This window comes from Palaemon carinicauda, chromosome 1, assembly GCF_036898095.1.
Source record: "Palaemon carinicauda isolate YSFRI2023 chromosome 1, ASM3689809v2, whole genome shotgun sequence".
NCBI lineage: Eukaryota > Metazoa > Arthropoda > Malacostraca > Decapoda > Palaemonidae > Palaemon > Palaemon carinicauda.
In genome coordinates this window covers 290,283,079-290,309,179 of record NC_090725.1, presented here as the reverse complement: position 1 = coordinate 290,309,179, position 26,101 = coordinate 290,283,079, and the positions used below count along the sequence as shown (strand labels likewise).

Genomic DNA, 26,101 nt, shown 5'->3' with positions numbered 1-26,101 from the left:
GCCCCAGTCTTCCTTCCTGCCAGTGGCACCCGAATTCCCCCACCCCATTCCCCAGTTCGTCCTCGACCAGATCGAAAAGGCAAGACGCGAGGATGAGGAAGCTGCCCGCTCTGCCCCACGCAGTGCCCCATCCAACAGCTACCAAGCCCCTTGAACAGCTTCATCACTGTGATTACCAACGATCAACTTAAACTCGAATTACCGAAACTTATTTAATCCTGATATTTATTCTGAGCAACCAGCATCTGGTTTGCTCTTTGTAAATTATGCAAATAAATATGATGATTTATTTATTAGTTTGTGATCTTCATCAACTTCTAGTATTTCCTTTTCATCTCAAGCTATACAATCTAACAATATCAACTACTTTTTTTTCTGGTTTAATGAAAATATTTTTTCCATACATTTCTTTCTGAAATTATATTTGGCAATATAAACAGTGGGGTTATCTCATGAACGAAAAAGAAAATTGAAATAGTCATTAACTTTAGAAAAAATAATTTATAAATAGACTTCATTCTAGTCGGGTTCATTATCTTATTTTGCCAGATATTTGTTATGAGTATCAAACTATATATTTTATGGAAACTTTATAATATTAACAGATAGAAACTGTTTCCATTTTCTCTGATACTTATATAGCCCCCATCTTGGATTTTACAAAATGACTGATCTAAAAAAAGGTTCTTATTAATATTTCACCTAAACACCCTAGATATACTACTTTGGCATCTAATCCACCAGTTTCAGGGACATGGAATACAATGGTAACAGCATAAATAAGCTAGATTCAACCACAAACTTAGGTGGCCATCGAAGCTCGTCCATCAACCTTGGAGTACAAAGTGTAGGGCCTTATACCTCTCTCACTGCTGGCTACTGCGGTATCCGGAGTAGCTGGGACCAAGTCACGCTGCGGTGTAGCATGTTATCCCGTTTACAAACACCGTGGTGCCATTCACACCCCTCTTTTTTTATCAAATGTTTTACAATTGATCAGACATGAACATTTCATAAAGTTAGTGTTCATTAAGAACTAAAATGATCCTCATGACAAGAATGGCTTAATCTTTTGGGAAACCTCGGAGTCTACATATCAGTGTTATACTTCTGTATGTCCTCATCTTTCTCAAACTGCTGGACTAGCAAAAATTTGTGCAAGATAAGTTCTTTGTTCTGCAAGGAAGAAGTCTGTTTTGCAGAAGCAGCTAACAATCACAATGATGTCCTTTAGAGCTAGAAGGGTATCTGTCATGGTTGGTTTTTCAGCGAGCCATCATACTCCTTATGGTAACCATATTCTGCAAGGGATCTAATTGAGCATACTGGAGAACAATGCTGATCTGTCCCCAAACTTAGGCTTGGAATTGGATTTATAGGACATGTTGTGTCAGAGCTCTAATGGTAGCATGTCCCTTTTTGCCATATGTTTGAAGAAGAAATGCCACCGCAATTTAGAGATGGTCTTGATGTAGATGTTTCTAGGGAAGTAGGCTGCACAGGTGAAGGTATCCAGATTTGCCTAATAGTTTCAGAAACTTCTACCTCTATTGAAGGCATCTACACAGAACGAATTATATCTCTATCAGACTTTATTTAGACTTACAAACCATGTTGCTTTGCCTATACAAGAGAATTTTCCATTGTTGTCAAGACCCCAGAGGCCATGGAAATGGATGTGTTCTTCAGCATGAAGTCATAGTTTGCTATGACTAACAATAGGATATCTGTGTCTATGGAGAAGTAAACCATATATGCATACGTTGAGTTTCGCAGCGATGAGGGGAGAGGCTAGTACATCAACAGTCTGTTTCCTCATGATTGTTATCCTGGCATAGCATGTCTTCATTGCTCTGAAGACATGATGATCAGTTTACATCATGTACTATTTTGGTCTAAAACATTGATACAGAGAGAATGTCATTTTTTGCAATTGCAATGTTGCATATTTGCAGCTCTTCCTATATTTCAGGGCTGCTAATTAAAAACCCCCTCGGGTATGGCCCCTAACTGAGCTTGAGGCTGGGGATAAAACCAAGCGTGTTTGGTGTCACAAGATGAAGAAATTGATACCCATTTTCTAAGTTCTGGGTCAATCAGTGAACTCTAAGGCCAAGTCCAATTTGGGCGCTTAGTTTTTTACCCATTACTCCTAAACTAATCAAGACATAGAAATGAAGTTTGCATTACTGTACTCCTCTCCAAGTCGCATAGAGTGGTGTACATTTTGACCGTGAAAGGTCCAATTGAAATTTTACCTCGGTTAAAGCTCACTTGTAAAGTACTCATGGTGGGCACTGTGTGCATCCATTAGAAACGGCAACCCCAAAGTATAAAGGTTCAACTTGTTTTACATGTAAGCGATTTTGGGACTCGTGGCTCTTCTCATCCCTTCGTTAGTGTTAACAACAAGATAATCCATCAGTGCCCATTTGCCACGACCTAGCACATGCCACATTCCACCAATAGACCGTGACAGGCACCATAACATTTCCACTGGGCTGAACCGTCAAACGGTGCCAACCCCGTCACGATCGGTCCAATTGCTAGGCCTCAAGATATGAAAATGCTTGATCCCAACCAGCCACATAATTAAACATTTCCGGCTCCACTTCTCTTTCGCCACCTTCTCAAAAAAAATTCCCATTCTACATATTTCCTCTAATTTTGGATCACCAAAACCTGTAAGAGTGCAGGGAAGATAGGAGGTGAATCGTGCTAAATGTGTAGAGCTTTGATACTCTTCTGGCGAGAATTCCATGTAAATGAATAAATCAGTAAGCGGCGTGTAGGTCTAATGCACAACGGTTTCATCCATAATTGGACAGAAAAAGTTTAAATAGAAATAAAACTAGAAGGTGAAGTTAAACCCTGTTGCTAAATAACGGTGTGTGTGTGTGTATGTGGAGAGAGAGAGAGAGAGAGAGAGAGAGAGAGAGAGAGAGAGAGAGAGAGAGAGAGAGAGAGAGAGAGAGAGAGAAACTTTACACAACAAGTAAGCCCAAAACAGTAAGATAATAAAATCCACTGTTTCATAGAAGCACCAGGAGATGAAAATTAGTGTAATGAAAGAGACTTCTGTTTCAAGTTACAAATTAAGTTTCTGTTGTCAAAACTTCTCTAAAAACAACTAAAGCCTTTCGTTGGTTTTCGTGGGACACACTAAATGTACTAGACAGGGGTGGCATATAGCCCACTTTAATTGAAATCACAAGTACTTTATTAGTATATGAATCAACGTTGTACCTTATCAGAAAGCACAAATTAAACAAAACTTTCATATAATATATTTTCTCCTTTATGATTTTGGGAACGACATATTTAATCTGTCTCACACGACGAAAAAATATGGGAAAATTGAATGATAAAAGTGAAAATGTTGACGATACCGATTGGGAAATCTCTTTGAATATTACAACACCAACAAATTATTAAAAAACGACAACAACAATAATAATAACAATAATAATAATAATAATAATAATAATAATAATAAAATAACAATAATAATAATAATTTTTAAATGATAGACGACCAATTAAAATATCAACGCTAATCAACTTCAATTTTAACCGCTTGAAATTCTATTAGTTACTTTGGAGAGAGAGAGAGAGAGAGAGAGAGAGAGAGAGAGAGAGAGAGAGAGAGAGAGAGAGAGAGAGAGAGAGGGGGGGATACAAATCTGGTCTTCTAAAACTTCTCATTCAAATTGGAATGTTAGTCCCTAGATGACCCAACAGCTTATTTATTCTAAAACAAACTCAATAAATAATGAAATAACTAAACTTTAACCTAATAAATACTTTGTTAGAGGATAAGGCCTTTTGGCACCAAGTGATATAATTAAGTTAATATATTCCCTTAAAATATGCGTAAAGATTTGGACCTCACCAGATCTTGGAATGGATTAATGTGAGTATTCTAAAAACATTCAAAACACCAATAGAATAAATTCCTTCGAATAACACTGGTTTTAAAAACATCCACGTACCTGTGTTATAAACATTAAAAAGAAAGTTACGAGTAAAGCTTTTTAAAGAAGTCACCAAGGCATCCTAAAAGAGAGAGAAAAAACGGACTTAAGATGGGAGGAGTTTATTGCCAACCTTGAATGACCGTGACCTCGTTTCCAAGGGCTCACCTGGCGGTATATAAAGACAGTGAGACCATCGCAAACCACTAGTCTCACTCAGTCCACCACAGATATGAAGCTGGTAAGAAACTACATCACAAAAGTACTTTCAAGAAAACATTGCTTAAGATGAAACAACTTTGTTATACCAATCTTGGACCCATTCCAGATTCAACTTGATTATATCTTAAGACTTTCAATTTAAAGTATTTGCGTATTTTATGGTCTACATACTCCTTTGACTACATTGCAAATTTAATAATTCTCATCTCTCTTCCAGATCATCTTCGCTTGCTTGGCCGTTGTGTCCTTGGCCGCCCCAAGGCCCGACAAACCCGCTCCTTCCTACGGCGCCCCCGCTCAGAGATCCTTCGTCAGCTCCGCCGAAGTGCCAGCTATCCTCCGCGATGACAGACAAATGTCTGACGATGCAAGCAGCTACAACTTCGCCATTGAGACCGAAGACGGCATCCAACGCGAGGAATTCGGTTCTGCCATCGACAGCGGAAGCGCTGAAGGAGCCGTCGCTCAAAGCGGAAAGATCTCGTAAGTCCCTCCGTCTGTCTGTCTGTCTGTCTTCATTGCTCCATTCATTTCCTTCACTCAAATCAACTCAATAAGAGAAAACAACACAATGAGTCACATTCTCTTGTCTCCTTTTGGCCACTTTCTCATTTCTTTTTCCTTTTCCTCCTCCACAGCTTCACCCTCCCCGACGGCCAACAGTTCGAGATGACCTTCGTCGCTGACGAAAATGGCTTCCAGCCCCAGTCTTCCTTCCTGCCAGTGGCACCGGAATTCCCCCACCCCATTCCCCAGTTCGTCCTCGACCAGATCGAAAAGGCAAGACGCGAGGATGAGGAAGCTGCCCGCTCTGCCCCACGCAGTGCCCCATCCAACAGCTACCAAGCCCCTTGAACAGCTTCATCACTCAGTGATTACCAACGATCGACTCAAACTCGAATTACCGAAACCTATTTAATCTTGATATTTATTCTGAACAACCAGCATCTGGTTTGCTCATTGTAAATTATGTAAATAAAAATTATGATTTATTTATTAGTTTGTAACCTTCAACAACTTCTAGTATTTTATTTTTATATGAGGCTATACAATCCAACAATAACAAGTTTTATTTTCTAGTTGGATGAAAATAATTTTTGCCTATATTATGTTTGAACAAATAGTGGGATTATTTTTGGAACGAGAACAAAATTTAAATAATCATTATCTTTAGAAGAAATGGTTTATAAAAGAACTTCATTGTAGTCAGGTTCACTATGTTATTTTGCTGGATATTTGTGAAGAGTATCAAAATTATACATTTTTGGAAACTATATAATATAAACAATCAGAAAAATAATGGTTCCATTTGCTCCGATACTTATAGAGCAGCCATCCTCGATTTTGCAAAATGGCTGCCTTAAAATAAAAGGTTCTTATCAATATTTCAACGCGAGAAATATTACTTTGGCTGCTAAGCCATCATCTTCAAGAACAAGGAATACAATGGTATCAACATAAATAAGCTGAATTCAGCCACAAACTTAGCTGGTCCATTAACCTTGGAGCTGAAAGTGTGCAGGGCCATATACCTCTCTCATGGCTGGCTATTGTATAACCACGGTAGCTGGGACCCTATTGGGCCGTGGCAGAGCATGTTATATCCCGGTTTAGAAACACTGATATGCCACTCACATCCACCTTTTTATCAAAATTTTTACAAGTGATCAGAAATGAACGTTTCATGAAGTTAGTGTCCATCAAGAACTAAAATTCTCCACATGACAAAACTGGGTTTGATCTTTCAGGAAACCAAGGAGTCTTCACATATCGGTTTCATACTTCTGTATGTCTTCATCTTTTTCACACTCTCTGCCGTATTGGCAACAATTTGTGCAGGATAAGGTTTTTGCAAGATCATCTTGCAGAAGAACAGTCTGTTTTGTATTGGCAGTTAGCAATCGCAATGATGGTTTTTGGAACTGGAAGGGCATCTGCCATGGACGGTTTTTCAGCTGGCCATTTTACTCCTTGTGGTAGCCATATTCTACAGGAGATCCAACTGATGATCTTCCAGAGCAATGATGGTCTTGTCCCCACACTTACGCTTGGATATGGATTTTTAGGAAATGTTGTGTTAGAGCTCCATTGGTACCTAATCACTTTCTGCTTGCAGAAGATATGCTATCGCAGTTCACAGAGGGTCCTGGTATAGTAGTCTGTGAGGAATTAGCCTCAGCTGAACAGATGAAGCTAGCTAGAGTGGCCATCATAATTTCAGTTACTTCTGCCTCTGTAGAAAGCATCTACAGAGAACGAATTACATCTCTTATCTGTCTTCATGTAGACTTGCAGCTATGTTGCTTTACCTATTCAAGAGTATTTTTCAGTGTTATTAGCACCAGATAGCTAATATAAGGCTGACAAAGCCTTTGCTCTTTGCTGTCCCTATAGCTGTCCATATTGGCTCTATCCCTAAAACAATTGAGGACATGGAAATGGATGTGTTCTTCAGCAGATCATAATTTGCTTTGACTAACAATAGGAAATCTGTAACTCGGGAGAAGAAAACCATCAATGCATCCAATAGGTTTCGCTGCAATGCCGAGAGAGCCCAGTATATAAACATCGTCTTTGCTTCTTCATGATTATTGTCCTGGTATAGTAAGTCTTCATTGCTAAGAAGACGTTATGATCAGTTTGTGTAATGTACTGTTCTACTCTTAGCGTCTTTACAGCAAGATGGTTAGTCAGGTCAGGCTTTGTCTCGTTATATGAAAAGAACAAGCTTATCGGGATATACTTTATAATTGAGTCATCTCTGAAATAATACTGGATTATTGCTCTTACTTGTTTTCTGTTATCCCTAGTAGCACTCATCAGAAGTTCACCCCTGTATGTGTCAAATACAATAATGATTTCATCATAACCTCCAAAGTGCTTTCAAGTCATGCCTACTGGGCATCATTTGAGTTGCAATGATGGCATAATCACCTACAGGGTAAATTTATCATGTAGGCAAATTGAGATTATCATGTAAAATATGAAAAGAAATGCGCTCGTGAGATGCACTGTTAGTCAGATGAAAAGTGGTAAGAGGGTTAGCAAAGTTTGATAATAAAAACAGTAGGATTTGACATGGCTTAGTATTGTGGAAAGAAAGAGGGACGAAAGATGAGTGAAAAGTTTGTAATCAAAAATTGTTGGGAATAAGTGGGAAAAAGAGATTACGGGAGTGCCAAATAATTGCGTGAAAAAGTAGACCTAATGGAAAAATAGACTTTATTTCAAGAAACTGGAGGAGTGTAGCACAGATACAAGGAAAATAGCGGAAAATATGAATAGCTTCGATACGATGCCAACCATGTCACGATCGGTCCCATCGTTAGGCCTCAAGATACGAAAATGCTTGATTACAACCAGCAACATAATGAAACATTTCAGGCTCAAATTTTCTTTCGCAACCTTCTCAAAAAGAAATTTCCCATTCTATATATTTCCTCAAATTTTGGATTACCAAAACCTGTAAGAGTGCAGGGAAGATAAGAGGTGAACAGTCCTAAATGTGTAGAACTTTTATACTCTTCTGGCAAGAATTCTATGTAAATGAATAAAGCAGCAAGCAGTGTGTAGGTTTAATGCACAATGGTTTCATCCATAATTGCACAGAGAAAGTTTAAATAGAAGTAAATTTAAAGGGTGAAGTTAAACCCTGTTGCTAAATAAACGAGAGAGAGAGAGAGAGAGAGAGAGAGAGAGAGAGAGAGAGAGAGAGAGAGAGAGAGAGAATGCCCAAAACATTAAGATGATAAAATCCACAGGTTCATAGAAGAACCACGAGGTGAAAATTAGTCTATTGAAATAAACTTATGTTTCAAGTTACAAATTAACTTTCTGTTGTCAAAACTCATCAAAAAAACAACTTAAGCCCTTCGTTTCCTTTCGTGGGACACTAAATGTACTAGTCAAGGGTGGCATATAGCCCACTTTATTTGAAACCACAACAACTTTATCAGTATAGGAATCAACGTTGTACCTTATCAGAATGATCAAATTAAACGAAACTTTCAAATAATATATTTTCTCCTTTGTGATTTTGAGAACATCATCATATCTAACCTGTCACAGACGAAGAAAAAAATATGGGAAAATTGAATGAAAAAAAAATAAAAATGTTGACGATGGTGAAGGGGAAATCTCTTTGAATATTACAACACCAACAAATTATCAAAGACAACAGTAACAATAATAATAATAATAATAATAATAATAATAATAATAATAATTCTTAAATGATAAGACGACCAAATAATGAAAATTATAATTTCGATACCAATTGGTTCAGTTACTTGAGAGAGAGAGAGAGAGAGAGAGAGAGAGAGAGAGAGAGAGAGAGAGAGAGAGAGAGAGAGAGAGAGAGAGAGAGAGAGAGAGATGGATATAAATCTAGTTAACTTGTTCCTCTAAAACTTCTCATTCAAATTGGAATGTTAGTCCCTAGATCTCCCAACAGCTTATTGAAAAAAAAATGTAATCAATAATGAAATAAAGAAAACGATAACCTAATAAATACTTTGTTATAGGATAAGGCCTTTTGGCACCAAGTGACATAATTAAGTTAATACCTTCCTTCGAAATATGAGAAAAGATTTGGCCCACACCAGATCTTGGAATGGATTAATAAGAGTATTCTAAAAACATTCAAAACACCAATAGAATAAATTCCCTCGAATAACACTGGTTTTAAAAATATCTACGTACCTGTGTTATACATATTAAAACGAAAGTTACGAATAAAGCTTTTTAAAGAAGTCACCCAGGCATCCTAAAAGAGAGAAAAAACGGACTTCTGATGAGAGGAGTTTATTGCCAACCTTGAATGACCATGACCTCGTTTCCAAGGGCTCACCTGGCGGTATATAAAGACGGTGAGCCCATCGCAAACCACTAGTCTCACTCAGTCCACCACAGATATGAAGCTGGTAAGAAACTAAATCACATAAGTCCTTTCAAGAAAACATGGCTTGAGATTAAACATCTTTGTTATACCAATCTTGGACCCATTCCGAATTCAACTAAATTATATCTTAAGACTTTCAATGAAAAGTATTTGCGTACTTTATGGTCAACATACTCCTTTGACTACATTGCAAATTTAACAATTATCATCTCTCTTCCAGATCATCTTCGCTTGCTTGGCCGTCGTGTCCTTGGCCGCCCCAAGGCCCGACAAACCCGCTCCTTCCTACGCCGCCCCCGCTCAGAGATCCTTCGTCAGCTCCGCCGAAGTGCCAGCTATCCTCCGCGATGACAGACAAATGTCTGACGATGCATCCAGCTACAACTTCGCCATTGAGACCGAAGACGGCATCCAACGCGAGGAATTCGGTTCTGCCATCGACAGCGGAAGCGCTGAAGGAGCCGTCGCTCAAAGCGGAAAGATCTCGTAAGTCTCTCCGTCTGTCTGTCTGTCTGTCTTCATTGCTCCATCCATTTACTTCACTCAATTCAACTCGACTCAATACGAGAAAACAACACAATGAGACACATTCTCTTGTCTCCTTTTGGCCACTTTCTCATTTCTTTTTCCTTTTCCTCCTCCACAGCTTCACCCTCCCCGACGGCCAACAGTTCGAGATGACCTTCGTCGCTGACGAAAATGGCTTCCAGCCCCAGTCTTCCTTCCTGCCAGTGGCACCCGAATTCCCCCACCCCATTCCCCAGTTCGTCCTCGACCAGATCGAAAAGGCAAGACGCGAGGATGAGGAAGCTGCCCGCTCTGCCCCACGCAGTGCCCCATCCAACAGCTACCAAGCCCCTTGAACAGCTTCATCACTCAGTGATTACCAACGATCGACTTAAACTCGAATTAACGAAACCTATTTAGTTTTTATATTTATTCTGAGAAGCCAGCATCTGGTTTTTTCTTTGTAAATTATGTAAATAAAAATGATGATTTATTTATGAGTTTGTCACTTTCAACAACTTCTAGTATTTTATTTTTATATGAAGCTATACAGTCCACCAATAACAAGTTTTATTTTCTAGTTTGATGAAAATAATTTTTGCATACATTAAGTTTGAAACTATGTTTGACGAAAAAAACAGTGGGGTTATCTGTGGGACGAAAAAGAAAATATAAATAATCATTATCTTTAGGAGAAAGAGTTTATAAAAGAACTTCATTCTAGTCGGGTTCTTAATGTTATTTTTCCAAATATTTTTGAAGAGTATCAAAATTATATATTTTTGGAAACTTTATAATATAAACAAGCACACAAATAATGCTTCCATTTGCTCTGATATTTATATAGCAGCCATTCTAAATTTGGCAAAATAGCTGCCTTAAAAAAAGGTTCTTATCAATATTTCGCCTAAAGACCCAAGAAATATTACTTTGGCAGCTGTCACCCTTTTCAGTGGTATCAACATAAATAAGCTAGATTCAACCACAAACTTATCTTGCCCATCAACCTAGGAGCAGAAAGCATACTTGGCCCTACATCTCTCTCATGGCTGGCTACTGCAGTAACCAGGGTAGCTGGGACCCTGTCGAGCCGTGGGGTAACAGGTTAATCACTTTCTGCTTGTAAAAGGTATGCCATCGCAGTTCAGAGACAGTCCTAATATAGTAGTATGGGGGGAAGTAGCCTAGGCTGCACAGATGAAGCTAACCAGATTGGCCATCATAGTTTCAGTCATTCAGTCACCTCTGCCACTGTAGGAAGCATCTACAGAGAACGAATTACATCTCTTATTTGTCTTCATGTAGACTTGCAACCATGTTGCTTTACCTATTCAAGAGAATTGTTCAGTGTTGTTAGCGCCACATAACTCATAAAAGGGTGACAAACTCTTTTCTCTTTCTGTCCCTATGGCTCTCCATATTGACTCTATCTCAAAAACCACTGAGGCCATGGAAATGGATGTGTTCTTCAGCATGAGATCATAATTTGCTTCAACTAACAATCGGACATCTGTGTCTAGGGAGAACAAAACCATCTGTGCAATCACTGGGTTTTGCTGCAATGCCGAGAGAGCCTAGTAGATTAACAGCGTCTTTGCTTCTTCATGATTATTGTCCCGGTAAAGTAAGTCTTCATTGCTCAGGAGACGTGGTGATCAGTTTGTGTAATGTAGGTAGTAGGTTGGCCAAAAACCAGCCACCCAATGAGATACTACCGCTAGAGAGTTACGTGGTCCTTTGACTGGCCAGACAGTACTGCATTGGATCCTTTTCTCTAGTTACGGTTCACTTTTCCTTTGCCTACACATACACCGAAGAGTCTGGCCTATTCTTTACAGATTGTCCTCTGTCCTCATTCACCTGACAACACTGAGATTACCAAACAATTCTATTTCACCCAAGGGGTTAACTACTGCACTGTAATTGTTCAGTGGCTACTTTCCTCTTGGTAAGGGTAGAAGAGACTCTTTAGCTGTGGTAGGCAGCTCTTCTAGGAGAAGGACACTCCAAAATCAAACCATTGTTCTCTAGTCTTGGGTAGTGCCATAGCCTCTGTACCATGGCTTTCCACTGTCTTGGTTTAGAGTTCTCTTGCTTGAGGGTACTCTCAGGCACACTATTCTATCTCGTTTCTCTTCCTCTTGTTCTGTTAAAGTTTTCATAGTTTATATAAGAAATATTTATTTAAATGTCATTGTTCTTGAAATATATTATTTTTCCTTGTTTCCTTTCCTCACTGGGCTATTTTCTAAATAGGGTTGTACCTTAGCAAGTAATAATAATAATAATAATACTGTTCTACTCTTAGCGGCTTCACACCAAGATAGTTAGTCAGGTTAGTCTTTGTCTCGTTATATTGCGATGTGCTTTATAATCGATTCTTTTTTTAACCATTACTGGATTGTTGCTCTTCCTTATTTTCTGCTATCCCTAGTAGCACTCTTCAGAGATTCACCCCTGTATTTGTCAAATACCAGGATGATTTATTCATAACCTGCAAAGTGCTTTCATGTAATGCCTACAGGGCACCATTATAGGTGCACTGATGGCAAGACCACTTGAGGGGTAACTTTATCATGGAGGTAAATTTAGAATATCATGTAAAATATTAAAAGAAATTCGCTCATGAGATGAATTGTCAGTCAGATGAAAAGAAGTAAATGGCTTAATCTTTTGGGAAACCTAGGTGTCTACATATCAGTATAATACTTCTGTATGTCCTCATCATTCTCAAACTGCTAGACTAGCAAAAATTTGTGCAAGATAAGTTCTTTGATCTGCAAGGAAGAAGTCTGTTTTGCAAAAGCAGCTAACAATCCCAATGATGGCCTTTAGGGCTAGCAGGGTATCTGTCATGGTTGGGTTTTCAGCTGGCCACCATACTCTTTATGGTAACCATATTCTGCAAGGGATCTAATTGAGCATACTGCAGAGCAATGCTGATCTGTCCCCATACTTAGGCTTGGATATGGATTTATAGGACATGTTGTGTCAGAGCTCTAATGGTAGCATGTCCCTTTTTGCCATATGTAGAGATGGTCTTGGTGTAGATGTTTCTAGGGAAGTAGGCTGCACAGGTGAAGGTATCCAGATTTGCCTAATAGTTTCAGACACTTCTACCTCTATTGAAGGCATCTACACAGATCGAATTATATCTCTATCAGACTTTATTTAGACTTGCAAACCATGTTGCTTTGCCTATACAAGAGAATTTTCCATTGTTGTCAAGACCCCCAGAGGCCATGGAAAAGGATGTGTTCTTCAGCATGAAGTCATAGTTTGCTATGACTAACAATAGGATATCTGTGTCTATGGAGAAGAAAACCATATGTGCATTCGTTGAGTTTCGCAGCGATGAGGGGAGAGGCTAGTACATCAACAGTGTGTTTGTTTCTTCTTGATTGTTTTCCTGGCATAGCATGTCTTCACTGCTCTGAAGACATGATGATCAGTTTACATCATGTACTATTTTGGTCTACCAACATTGATACAGAGAAAATGTCATTCTTTCCAATTGCAATATTGCATATTTGCAGCTCTTCCTATATTTCAGGGCTGCTAATTAAAAAACCCCTCGGGTTTAGCCCCTAACTGAGCTAGAGGCTGGGGATAAAACCGGGCGTGTTTGGTGTCACAAGATGAAGAGATTGATACCCATTTTTTAAGTTCTGGGTCAATCAGTGAACTCTAAGGCCAGGACAAATTAGGGTGCTTAGTTTTTGCCCAATACTCCTAAACTGATCAAGGCATAGAAATTAAGTTTGCACTACTGTACTCCTCTCCAAGTCGCATAGAGTGGTGTACATTTTGACCGTGAGAGGTCAAATTGAAATTTTTCCTTAGTTAAAGCTTACTTGTAAAGTACTCATGGTAGGCGCTGTGTGCATCCATTAGAAACGGCTACCCCAAAGGATAAAGGTTCAACTTGTTTTACATGTAAGCGATTTTGGGACCGGTGGCTCTTCTCATCCCTTCGTTAGGGCTAACAACAAGATAATCCATCACAGCCCATTTTCCAAGACCTAGTACATGCCACATTCCACCAATTGACCGTGACAGGCACCATAACATATCCGCTGGGCTGGCCCGTCAAACGGTGCCAACAAGGTCACGATCGGTCCCATCGCTAGGCCTCAAGATACGAAAATGCTTGATCCCAACCAGCCACATAATTAAACATTTCCGGCTCAAATTTTCTTTCGCCACCTTCTCAAAAAGAAATTTCCCATTCTACATATTTTCTATAATTTTGGATTACCAAAACATGTAAAGAGTGGGGGGAAGATAGGAGGTGAATCGTGCTAAATGTGTAGAGCTTTGATACTCTTCTGGCGAGAATTCATTGTAAATGAATAAAGCAGCAAGCAGTGTGTAGGTTTAATGCACAACGGTTTCATCCATAATTAAACAAAAAAAGTTTAAATAGAAATAAAACTAGAGGGTGAAGTTAAACTATGTTGCTAAATAAACGTGAGAGAGAGAGAGAGAGAGAGAGAGAGAGAGAGAGAGAGAGAGAGAGGAGAGAGAGAGAGAGAGAGAGAGAGAGAGAGATGCCCAAAACATTAACATAATAAAATCCACAGGTTCATAGAAGCACCAGGAGGTGAAAATTAGTCTAATGAAATAGACTTCTGTTTCAAGTTACAAGTTAAGTTTCTGTTGTCAAAACTTCTCTAAAAACAACTAAAGCCTTTCGTTGGTTTTCGTGGGACACACAAATGTACTAGTCAGGGGTGGCATATAGCCCACTTTAATTGAAATCACAAGTACTTTATTAGTATATGAATCAACGTTGTACCTTATCAGAAAGCACAAATTAAACGAAACTTTCACATAATATATTTTCTCCTTTATGATTTTGGGAACGACATATTTAATCTGTCTCAGACGACGAAAAAAATATGGGAAAATTGAATGATAAAAATAAAAATTTTCACGATACCGAACGGGAAATCTCTTTGAATATTACAACAACAAATTATTAAAAACAACAACAACAATAATAATAATAATAATAATAATAATAATAATTTTTAAATGATAGACGACCAATTAAAATATCAACGCTAATTAACTTCAATTTTAACCCCTAGAAATTGGTTCAGTTACTTTGGAGAGAGAGAGAGGAGAGAGGAGAGAGAGAGAGAGAGAGAGAGAGAGAGAGAGAGAGAGAGAGAGAGAGAGAGAGATGGATACTTATCCGGTCTTCTAAAACTTCTCAGTCAAATTGGAATGTTAGTCCCTAGATCTCCCAACAGCTTATTTATTTTAAAACAAACACAATAAATAGCGAAATAAAGAAAACAATAAACTAATAAATACTTTGTTAGTGGATAAGGCATTTAGGCACCAAGTGATATAATTAAGTTGATACCTTCCCTCAAAATATGAGTAAAGATTTGGACCTCACCAGATCTTGGAATGGATTAATGTGAGTATTCTAAAAACATTCAAAACACCAATAGAATAAATTCCTTCGAATAACACTGGTTTTAAAAACATCCACGTACCTGTGTTATAAACATTAAAAAGAAAGTTACGAATAAAGCTTTTTAAAGAAGTCACCCAGGCATCCTAAAAGAGAGAGAGAGAGAAAAAAAACGGACTTACGATGGGAGGAGTTTATTGCCAACCTTGAAAGACCATGACCTCGTTTCCAAGGGCTCACCTGGCGGTATATAAGGACGGTGAAACCATCGCAAACCACTAGTCTCACTCAGTCCACCACAGATATGAAGCTGGTAAGAAACTACATCACCCAAGTCCTTTCAAGAAAACATTGCTCAAGATGAAACACCTTTGTTATACCAATCTTGGACCCATTCCAGATTCAACTTGATTATATCTTCAGACTTTCAATGAAAAGTACTTGCATATTTTATGGTCTACATACTCCTTTGACTACATAGCAAATTTAACAATTATCATCTCTCTTCCAGATCATCTTCGCTTGCTTGGCCGTCGTGTCCTTGGCCGCCCCAAGGCCCGACAAACCCGCTCCATCCTACGGCGCCCCCGCTCAGAGATCCTTCGTCAGCTCCGCCGAAGTGCCAGCTATCCTCCGCGATGACAGACAAATGTCTGACGATGCATCCAGCTACAACTTCGCCATTGAGACCGAAGACGGCATCCAACGCGAGGAATTCGGTTCTGCCATCGACAGCGGAAGCGCTGAAGGAGCCGTCGCTCAAAGCGGAAAGATCTCGTAAGTCTCTCCGTCTGTCTGTCTGTCTTCATTACCACATCCATTTCCTTCACTAAACTCAAGTCAACTCAATAAGAGAAAACAACACAATGAGACACATTCTCTTGTCTCCTTTTGGCCACTTTCTCATTTCTTTTTCCTTTTCCTCCTCCACAGCTTCACCCTCCCCGACGGCCAACAGTTCGAGATGACCTTCGTCGCTGACGAAAATGGCTTCCAGCCCCAGTCTTCCTTCCTGCCAGTCGCACCCGAATTCCCCCACCCCATTCCCCAGTTCGTCCTCGACCAGATCGAAAAGGCAAGACGCGAGGATGAGGAAGCTGCCCGCTCTGCCCCACGCAGTGCCCCATCCAACAGCTACCAAGCCCCTTGAACAGCTTCATCACTCAGTGATTACCAACGATCGACTCAAACTCGAATTACCGAAACCTATTTAATCTTGATATTTATTCTGAACATCCAGCATCTGGTTTGCTCATTGTAAATTATGTAAATAAAAATGATGATTTATTTATTAGTTTGTAACCTTCAACTCTTCGTGTTTTTTTTTTTATGTGAAGTTATACAATACATAAAAAAAAAAAAAGAAAAAAAAATTCTGGTTTGATGATAATTTTTTTTACATAGTTTTTTTTTTTTTTTCTGAAACTAAGTTTGACGAAACAAAAAGTGGGGTTATCTTTGGAATGAAAAAAAAAATTTAAATAGTCATTAACTTTAGGAAAAATAGTTTTATAAATAGACTTCATTATAGTCGGGTTCACTATGTTATTTTACCCGATATTTATCAATTGTATGAAGACTATATTATTTTTTGGAAACTTTATAATATAAACAGGCGGAAAAAATGTTTACATTTGCTCTGATACTTATATAACTGCTATCTTGGATTTTACAAAATGACCGACTTAAAAAATGTTCTTAGCAATACTTCACCTAAACACCCTAGAAATACTACTTGGGCATCTAATCCACCAGTTTCAGGGACATGGAATACAATGGTAGCAGCATAAATAAGCTAGATTCAACCAAAAACTTAGGTGGCCACCGAAGCTCGTCCATCAACCTTGGAGTACAAAGTATAGGGCCTTATACCTCTCTCACTGGTGGCTACTGCGGTATCCAGGGTAGCTGGGACCAAGTCACGCTGCGGCGTAGCATGTTATCCCTGTTTACAAACACCGTGGTGCCATTCACAACCCTCTTTTTTTATCAAATGTTTTACAAGTGATCAGACATGAACATTTCATAAAGTTAGTGTTCATTAAGAACTAAAATGATCCTCATGACAAAAATGGCTTAATCTTTTGGGAAACCTAGGAGTCTACATATCAAGGTTACACTTTTGTATGTCCTCATCTTTTTCCCACTGCTAGACTGGCGAAAATTTGTGCAAGATAAGTTCTTTGTTCTGCGAAGAAGTCTGTTTTGCAGAAGCAGCTAACAATCACAATGATGTCCTTTAGAGCTAAAAGGGTATCTGTCATGGTTGGTTTTTCAGCGGACCATCATACTCCTTATGGTAACCATATTCTGCAAGGGATCTAATTGAGCATACTGCAGAACAATGCTGATCTGTCCCCAAACTTAGGCTTGTATATGGATTTATAGGACATGTTGTGTCAGAGCTCTAATGGTACCGTGTCACTTTCTGCCATATGTTGAAGAAGAGATGCCACCGCAGTTCAGAGATGGTCTTGATGTAGATGTTTCTAGGGAAGTAGGCTGCACAGGAGAAGGTATCCAGAGTTGCCTAATAGTTTCAGACACTTCTACCTCTGTTGAAGGCATCTACACAGAATGAATTACATCTCTATCAGACTTTATTTAGACTTGCAATCCATGTTGCTTTGCCTATACAAGAAAACTTTCCATTGTTATCATGACCCCTGAGGCCATGGAAATGGATGTGTTCTTCAGCATGAAGTCATAGTTTGCTATGACTAACAATAAGATATCAGTGTCTATGGAGAAGAAAACCATATATGCATCCGATGAGTTTCGCAGTGATGAGGGGAGAGGCTAGTACATTATCAGTGTGTTTGTTTCTTCATGATTATTTTCCTGGCATAGCACGTCTTCATTGCTCTGAAGACATGATGATCAGTTTACATAATGTACTATTTTGGTCTACCAACATTGATACAAAGAAAATGTCATTCTTTGCAATTGCAATGTTGCTTATTTGCAGCTCTTCCTATATTTCAGGGGTGTTAGTTAGAAACCCCCTTGCGTTTGGCCCCTAATTGAGCTAAAGGCTGGGGATAAAACCAAGCGTGTTTGGTGTCACGAGATGAAGACATTGATACCCATTTTTTAAGTTCTGGGTCAATCAGTGAACTCTAAGGCCAGGACAAATTTGGGCGCTTAGTTTTTTCCCCATTACTCCTAAACTAATCAAGACATAGAAATGAAGTTTGCACTACTGTACTCCTCTCCAAGTCGCATAGAGTGGTGTATATTTTGACCGTGAAAGGTCCGATTGAAATTTTACCTCAGTTAAAGCTCACTTGTAAAGTACTCATGGTGGGCGCTGTGTGCATCCATTAAAAATGGCAACCCCAAAGTATAAAGGTTCAACTTGTTTTACATGTAAGCGATTTTGGGACCGGGTCGCTCTTCTCATCCCTTCGTTAGGGATAACAACAAGATAATCCATCAGAGCCCAATTGCCATGACCTAGCACATGCCACATTCCACCAATTGACCGTGACAGGCACCATAACATTTCCACTGGGCTGGACCGTCAAACGGTGCCAACCCCGTCACGATCGGTCCCATCGCTACGCCTCAAGATACGAAAATGCTTGATCCCAACCAGCCACATAATTAAACATTTCAGGCTCCACTTTTCTTTCGCCACCTTCTCAAAAAAAAATTTCCCATTTTACATATTTCCTCTAATTTTGGATCACCAAAACCTGTAAGAGTGCAGGGAAGATAGAAGGTGAATCGTGCTAAATGTGTAGAGCTTTGATACTCTTCTGGCGAGAATTTCATGTGATGAATAAAGCAGTAAGCGGTGTGTAGGTCTAATGCACAACGGTTTCATCCATAATTGGAAAGAAAAAGTTTAAATAGAAATAAAACTAGAGGGTGAAGTTAAACTCTGTTGGTAAATAAACGTGAGAGAGAGAGAGAGAGAGAGAGAGAGAGAGAGAGAGAGAGAGAGAGAGAGAGAGACTTTACACAACAAGTATGCCCATAATAGTAAGATAATAAAATCCACAGGTTCATAGAAGCACCAGGAGGTGAAAATTAGTTTAGTGAAAGAGACTTCTATTTCAAGTTACAAATTAAGTTTCTGTTGTCAAAACTTCTCTAAAAACAACTAATACCTTTCGTTGGTTTTCGTGGGACACACTAAATGTACTAGTCAGGGGTGGCATATAGCCCGCTATAATTGAAATCACAAGTACTTTATTAGTATATGAATCAACGTTGTACCTCATCAGAAAGCACAAATTAAACAAAACTTTCATATATTTTCTCCTTTATGATTTTGGGAACGACATATTTAATCTGTCTCAGACAACGATAAAAATATAGGAAAATTGAATGATAATAGTAAAAATGTTGACAATACCGAATGGGAAATCTCTTTGAATATTACAACACCAACAAATTATTAAACACAACAACAACAATAATAATAATAATAATAATAATAATAATAACTTGAAATTGGTTCAGTTACTTTGGAGAGAGAGAGAGAGAGAGAGAGAGAGAGAGAGAAGAGAGAGAGAGAGAAGAGAGAGAGAGAGAGAGAGAGAGAGAGAGAGATAGTCTTCTAAAACTTCTCATTCAAATTGGTATGTTAGTCCCTAGATCTCCCAGCAGCTTACTTATTCTAAAACAAACACAACAAATAATGAAATAAAAAAAAATAACCTAATAAATACTTTGTTATAGGATAAGGCCTTTTGGTACCAAGTGATATAATGTTGATACCTTCCCTCAAAATATGAGTAAAGATTTGGACGTCACCAGATCTTGGAATGGATCAATAAGAGCATACTAAAAACATTCAAAACACCAATAGAAGAAATTCCTTCGAATAACACTGGTTTTAAAAATATTCATGTAGATGTGTTATTAACATCAAAAAGAAAGTTACGAATGAATCTTTTTAAAGAAGTTACCCAGGAATCCCTAGAGAGAGAAAAAAAAAACCGGACTTATGATGGGAGGAGTTTATTGTCAACCTTGAATGACCATGACCTAGTTTCCAAGGGCTCACCTGGTGGTATATAAAGACGGTGAAACCGTCGCAAACCACTAGTCTCACTCAGTCCACCACAGATATGAAGCTGGTAAGAAACTAAATTACCTAAGTCCTTTTAAGAAAACAAAGCTTAAGATGAAACATCTTTATTCTATATCAATCTTGGACCCATTCCAGATTCAACTTGATTACATCGTATGAATTTCAATGAAAAATATTCGTTTATCTTATCGTCTATATTCTCCTTTAACTACGTTGCAAACTTGAACAATTATCATCTCTCTTACAGATCATCGTTGCTTGCTTGGCCGTCGTGTCCTTGGCCGCCCCAAGGCCCGACAAGCCCGCTCCTTCCTACGGCGCCCCCGCTCAGAGATCCTTCGTCAGTTCCGCCGAAGTCCCAGCTATCCTCCGCGATGACAGACAAATGTCTGACGATGCATCCAGCTACAACTTCGCCATTGAGACCGAAGACGGCATCCAACGCGAGGAATTCGGTTCTGCCATCGACAGCGGAAGCGCTGAAGGAGCCGTCGCTCAAAGCGGAAAGATCTCGTAAGTCTCTCCGTCTGTCTGACTGTCTGTCTTCATTTCTCCGTCCATTTCCTTCACTCAACTCAGCTCAATAAGAGAAAACAACCAACATAATGAGACACATTCTCTTGTATTCTTTTGGCCACTTTCTCATTTCTTTTTCCTTTTCCTCCTCCACAGCTTCACCCTCCCCGACGGCCAACAGTTCGAGATGACCTTCGTGGCTGACGAAAATGGCTTCCAGCCCCAGTCTTCCTTCCTGCCAGTGGCACCAGAATTCCCCCACCCCATTCCCCAGTTCGTCCTCGACCAGATCGAAAAGGCAAGACGCGAGGATGAGGAAGCTGCCCGCTCTGCCCCACGCAGTGCCCCATCCAACAGCTACCAAGCCCCTTGAACAGCTTCATCACTCAGTGATTACCAACGATCGACTCAAACTCGAATTACCGAAACCTATTTAATCTTGATATTTATTCTGAACAACCAGCATCTGGTTTGCTCATTGTAAACTATGTAAATAAAAATGATGATTTATTTAATAGTTTGTAACCTTCAACTCTTAGTATTTTTTTTTATCTGAAATTATACAATCCATCAAAAAAGAAGAAAAAAAAAAATTCTGGTTTGATGATAATTTTTTTTTACATAGATTTTTTTTTTCTGAAGGTAGTTTGACGAAACAAAAAGTGGGGTTATTTTTGGAACAAAAAAAGAAAATTTAAATAGTCATTAACTTTATGAAAAATAGTTTATAAATAGACTTCATTCTAGTCGGGTTCACTATGTTATTTTGCCAGATATTTGTTATGAGTATCAAAACTATTTTTTTGGAAACTTTATAATATTAACAGACATAAAAATGCTCTGATACTTATATAGGCCCCATCTTGGATTTTACAAAATGACCGACTTAAAAAATTTTCTTAGCAATATTTCACCTGAACACCCTAGAAATACTACTTGGGCATCTAATCCACCAATTTCAGGGACATGGAATACAATGGTAACAGCATAAATAAACTAGATTAAACCACAAACTTAGGTGACCACCGAAGCTCGTCCATCAACCTTGGAGTACAAAGTGTAGGGCCTTATACCTCTCTCACTGCTGGCTACTGCGGTATCCAGGGTAGCTGGGACCAAGTCACGCTGCGGCATAGCATGTTATCCCTGTTCAGAAACACCGTGGTGCCATTCACAACCCTCTTTTTTTATCAAATGTTTTACAAGTGATCAGACATGAACATTTCATAAAGTTAGTGTTCATTAAGAACCAAAAAGATCCTCATGACAAAAATGGCTTAATCTTTTGGGAAACCTCGGAGTCTACATATCAGTGTTATACTTCTGTATGTCCTCATCTTTCTCAAACTCCTGGACTAGCAAAAATTTGTGCAGGATAAGTTCTTTGTTCTGCAAGGAAGAAGTCTGTTTTGCAGAAGCAGCTAACAATCACAATGATGGCCTTTAGAGCTAGAAGGGTATCTGTCATGGTTGGTTTTACAGCTGGGCATCATACTCCTTATGGTAGCCATATTCTGCAAGGGATCGAACTGCACATACTGCAAAACAATGCTGATCTGTCCCCATACTTAGGCTTGGATATGGATTTTTAGGACATCTTGTGTCAGAGCTCTAATGGTAGCGTGTCACTTTCTGCCATATGTTTGAAGAAGAGATGCCATCGCAGTTCAGAGATGGTCTTGATGTAGATGTTTCTAGGGAAGTAGGCTGCACAGGTGAAGGTATCCAGATTTGCCTAATAGTTTCAGACACTTCTACCTCTATTGAAGGCATCTACACAGAACGAATTATATCTCTATCAGACTTTATTTAGACTTGCAAACCATGTTGCTTTGCCTATACAAGAGAATTTTCCATTGTTGTCAAGACCCCAGAGGCCATGGAAATGGATGTATTCTTCAGCATGAAATCATAGTTTGCTATGACTAACAATAGGATATCTGTGTCTATGGAGAAGAAAACCATATGTGCATTCGTTGAGTTTCGCAGCGATGAGGGGAGAGGCTAGTACATCAACAGTGTGTTTCTTCATGATTGTTATCCTGGCATAGCATGTCTTCATTGCTCTGAAGACATGATGATCAGTTTACATCATGTACTATTTTGGTCTAAAACATTGATACAGAGAGAATGTCATTCTTTGCAATTGCAATGTTGCATATTTGCCGCTCTTCCTATATTTCAGGGCTGCTAATTAAAAACCCCCTCGGGTATGGCCCCTAACTGAGATAGAGGCTGGGGATAAAACCAAGCGTGTTTGGTGTCACAAGATGAAGAAATTGATACCCATTTTTTAAGTTCTGGGTCAATCATTAAACTCTAAGGCCAAGTCCAATTTGGGCGCTTAGTTTTTTCCCCATTACTCCTAAACTAATCAAGACATAGAAATGAAGTTTGCACTACTGTACTCCTCTCCAAGTCGCATAGAGTGGTGTATATTTTGACCGTGAAAGGTCCGATTGAAATTTTACCTCGGTTAAAGCTCACTTGTAAAGTACTCATGGTGGGCACTGTGTGCATCCATTAGAAACGGCAACCCCAAAATATGAAGTTTGTACTACTGTACTCCTCTCCAAATGTGTAAAGCTTTGATAATCTTCTGGCGAGAATTCCATGTAAATGAATAAAGCAGTAAGCAGTGTGTAGGTCTAATGCACAACGGTTTCATCCATAATTGGACAGAAAAGGTTTAAATAGAAATAAAACTAGGTGAAGTTAAACCCTGTTGCTAAATAACCTGTGTGTGTGTGTGAGAGAGAGAGAGAGAGAGAGAGAGAGAGAGAGAGAGAGAGAGAGAGAGAGAGAGAGAGAGAGAGAGAGAAACTTTACACAACAAGTAAGCCCAAAACAGTAAGATAATAAAATCCACTGGTTCATAAAAGCACCAGGAGGTAAAAATTAGTCAATTGAAATAAACTTCTATTTCAAGTTACAAATTAAGTTTCTGTCGTCAAAACTTCTCTAAAAACAACTAAAGCCTTTCGTTGGTTTTTTGGGACACACTAAATGTACTAGTCAGGGGTGGCATCTAGCCCGCTATAATTTAAATCACAAGTACTTTATTAGTATTTGAATCAACGTTGTACCTTATCAGAAAGCACAAATTAAACCAAACTTTCATATAATATATTTTCTCCTTTATGATTTTGGGAACAATATATTTAATCTGTCTCACACGACGAAAAACATTTGGGAAAATTGAATGATAAAAGTAAAAATGTTGATGATACCGAATGGGAAATCCCTTTGAATATTACAACACCAACAAATTATTAAAAACAACAACAACAACAATAATAATAATAATAATAATTTTCAAATGATAGACGACCAATTAAAATGTCAACGGTAATCAACTTCAATTTTAACCCCTTGAAATTGTATTAGTTACTTTGAGAGAGAGAGAGAGAGAGAGAGAGAGAGAGAGAGAGAGAGAGAGAGAGAGAGAGAGAGAGAGAGAGAGAGAGATGGATACAAATCTGGTCTTCTAAAACTTCTCATTCAGATTGGAATGTTAGTCCCTAGATCTCCCAATAGGTTACTTATTCTAAAACAAACACAATAAATAAGGAAATAAATATAACTATAACCTAATAAATACTTTATTAGAGGATACGGCCTTTTAGCACCAAGTGATATAACTAAGTTGATACCTTCCCTCAAAATATGAGTAAAGATTTGGACCTCACCAGATCTTGGAATGGATCAATAAGAGTATTCTAAAAACATTCAAAACACCAATAGAAGAAATTCCTTGGAATGACACTGGTTTTAAAAATATTCATGTAGCTGTGTTATGAATAACAAAGAGAAAGTTACGAATAAATCTTTTTAAAGAAGTTACCCAGGAATCCTAAGAGAGAGAAAAAAAAAACCGGACTTATGATGGGAGGAGTTTATTGCCAACCTTGAATGACCATGACCTAGTTTCCAAGGGCTCACCTGGCGGTATATAAAGACGGTGAGCCCATCGCAAACCACTAGTCTCACTCAGTCCACCACAGATATGAAGCTGGTAAGAAACTACATCACCCAAGTCCTTTCAAGAAAACATTGCTCAAGATGAAACATCTTTGTTATACCAATCTTGGACCCATTCCAGATTCAACTTGATTATATCTTAAGACTTTCAATGAAGAGTATTTGCGTATTTTATGGTCTACATACTCCTTTGACTACATTGCAAATTTAACAATTATCATTTCTCTTCCAGATCATCTTCGCTTGCTTGGCCGTCGTGTCCTTGGCCGCCCCAAGGCCCGACAAACCCGCTCCTTCCTACGGCGCCCCCGCTCAGAGATCCTTCGTCAGCTCCGCCGAAGTGCCAGCTATCCTCCGCGATGACAGACAAATGTCTGACGATGCATCCAGCTACAACTTCGCCATTGAGACCGAAGACGGCATCCAACGCGAGGAATTCGGTTCTGCCATCGACAGCGGAAGCGCTGAAGGAGCCGTCGCTCAAAGCGGAAAGATCTCGTAAGTCTCTCCGTCTGTCTGTCTGTCTGTCTGTCTTCACTGCTCCATCCATTTCCTTCATTCAACTCAATAAGAGAAAACAACACAATGAGACACATTCTCTTGTCTCCTTTTGGCCACTTTCTCATTTCTTTTTCCTTTTCCTCCTCCACAGCTTCACCCTCCCCGACGGCCAACAGTTCGAGATGACCTTCGTCGCTGACGAAAATGGCTTCCAGCCCCAGTCTTCCTTCCTGCCAGTCGCACCCGAATTCCCCCACCCCATTCCCCAGTTCGTCCTCGACCAGATCGAAAAGGCAAGACGCGAGGATGAGGAAGCTGCCCGCTCTGCCCCACGCAGTGCCCCATCCAACAGCTACCAAGCCCCTTGAACAGCTTCATCACTCAGTGATTACCAACGATCGACTTAAACTCGAATTACCGAAACCAATTTAGTTTTTATATTTATTCTGAGGAGCCAGCATCTGGTTTTCTCTTTGTAAATTATGTAAATAAAAATTATGATTTATTTATGAGTTTGTCACCTTCATCCACTTCTAGTACTTTATTTTTATATGAAGCTATACAGTCCAACAATAACAAGTTTTATTTTCTAGTTTGATGAAAATAAATTTTGCATACATTATAGTCCATGAGCCAGACCCAAGAATTTTATGGATTGGTACCACCTGGGGTGGCAAAATGTAACTGTTTTTTCTTGAAAGGTATATATCCATAGATGAAAAAAAAAGTTTGAAGCCAAGCTAGGAGGAGTAGCTTAGTGCTAGTAATCACCTCGCAAAGATCTACGAATGGTCCCAATATGGGATCCAAAATTTTGGGGTAGGGGAAATGTAAATTGCAATATCTTTTGAAGTAAAGGTCCAATAATTGCAAGTTACCACTCAAAATGTTGGGAATTTCATGTTCTACAAAAGTGTACATAATGTTTTCCAATATGCCAATAAAGTAGGTCACTAGAGGTCAAAAGGTCATAAAATTTGGCCCTTCCATAAAATCTGTACCTCTGTTCAAAAAATCTCCCCAGCTACT

The 26,101-nt window shown here is 39.0% G+C and overlaps 4 protein-coding genes and 2 pseudogenes across 4 annotated transcripts in view; all 6 read left to right on the top strand.

The window, feature by feature from the left end:
* Positions 1-289, top strand: part of LOC137639672 (pupal cuticle protein Edg-78E-like) — a 32,438-nt gene extending 32,149 nt beyond the window's left edge. The window contains exon 4 of the mRNA XM_068371925.1: positions 1-289. This exon is cut by the window's left edge and continues 63 nt beyond it. Within this exon, the coding sequence (XP_068228026.1) occupies positions 1-154 (154 nt within the window). The 3' untranslated portion in view covers positions 155-289.
* A 1,137-nt stretch (positions 290-1,426) lies between these two features.
* Positions 1,427-5,147, top strand: LOC137639665 (larval cuticle protein 65Ag1-like). The gene is made up of 3 exons (XM_068371919.1): positions 1,427-1,489; positions 4,413-4,678; positions 4,834-5,147. Exons 1-3 carry the CDS (start codon positions 1,427-1,429, stop codon positions 5,048-5,050), a joined length of 546 nt encoding a protein of 181 aa, XP_068228020.1. The 3' UTR covers positions 5,051-5,147.
* Positions 5,148-9,014: 3,867 nt separating this feature from the next.
* LOC137645179 (larval cuticle protein 65Ag1-like) lies at positions 9,015-10,004 on the top strand (annotated as a pseudogene).
* Positions 10,005-15,334: 5,330 nt separating this feature from the next.
* On the top strand, positions 15,335-16,265 carry LOC137639658 (larval cuticle protein 65Ag1-like). Its single transcript, XM_068371913.1, has 3 exons — positions 15,335-15,343; positions 15,542-15,807; positions 15,964-16,265. The coding sequence occupies exons 1-3, from the start codon at positions 15,335-15,337 to the stop codon at positions 16,178-16,180; spliced, it is 492 nt and encodes a 163-aa protein (XP_068228014.1). The 3' UTR covers positions 16,181-16,265.
* Positions 16,266-20,017: 3,752 nt separating this feature from the next.
* Positions 20,018-21,060, top strand: LOC137645169 (larval cuticle protein 65Ag1-like; annotated as a pseudogene).
* Positions 21,061-24,668: 3,608 nt separating this feature from the next.
* Positions 24,669-25,550, top strand: LOC137645162 (endocuticle structural glycoprotein SgAbd-5-like). Its single transcript, XM_068377993.1, has 2 exons — positions 24,669-25,069; positions 25,224-25,550. Exons 1-2 carry the CDS (start codon positions 24,942-24,944, stop codon positions 25,438-25,440), a joined length of 345 nt encoding a protein of 114 aa, XP_068234094.1. The 5' UTR covers positions 24,669-24,941; the 3' UTR covers positions 25,441-25,550.
* Positions 25,551-26,101: the final 551 nt, after the last annotated feature.

Excerpts from the sequence above, each read along its gene's own strand:
- LOC137639658 (XM_068371913.1), top strand. Across the intron at positions 15,808-15,963 it reads GCTCAAAGCGGAAAGATCTC|CTTCACCCTCCCCGACGGCC; the intron begins GTAAGTCTCTCC and ends CCTCCTCCACAG.
- LOC137639665 (XM_068371919.1), top strand. The coding sequence starts at position 1,427 with ATGTTTGAAGAAGAAATGCCACCGCAATTTAGAGATGGTCTTGATGTA. Across the intron at positions 1,490-4,412 it reads ATGTAGATGTTTCTAGGGAA|ATCATCTTCGCTTGCTTGGC; the intron begins GTAGGCTGCACA and ends TCTCTCTTCCAG. Across the intron at positions 4,679-4,833 it reads GCTCAAAGCGGAAAGATCTC|CTTCACCCTCCCCGACGGCC; the intron begins GTAAGTCCCTCC and ends CCTCCTCCACAG.
- LOC137645162 (XM_068377993.1), top strand. The coding sequence starts at position 24,942 with ATGTCTGACGATGCATCCAGCTACAACTTCGCCATTGAGACCGAAGAC. Across the intron at positions 25,070-25,223 it reads GCTCAAAGCGGAAAGATCTC|CTTCACCCTCCCCGACGGCC; the intron begins GTAAGTCTCTCC and ends CCTCCTCCACAG.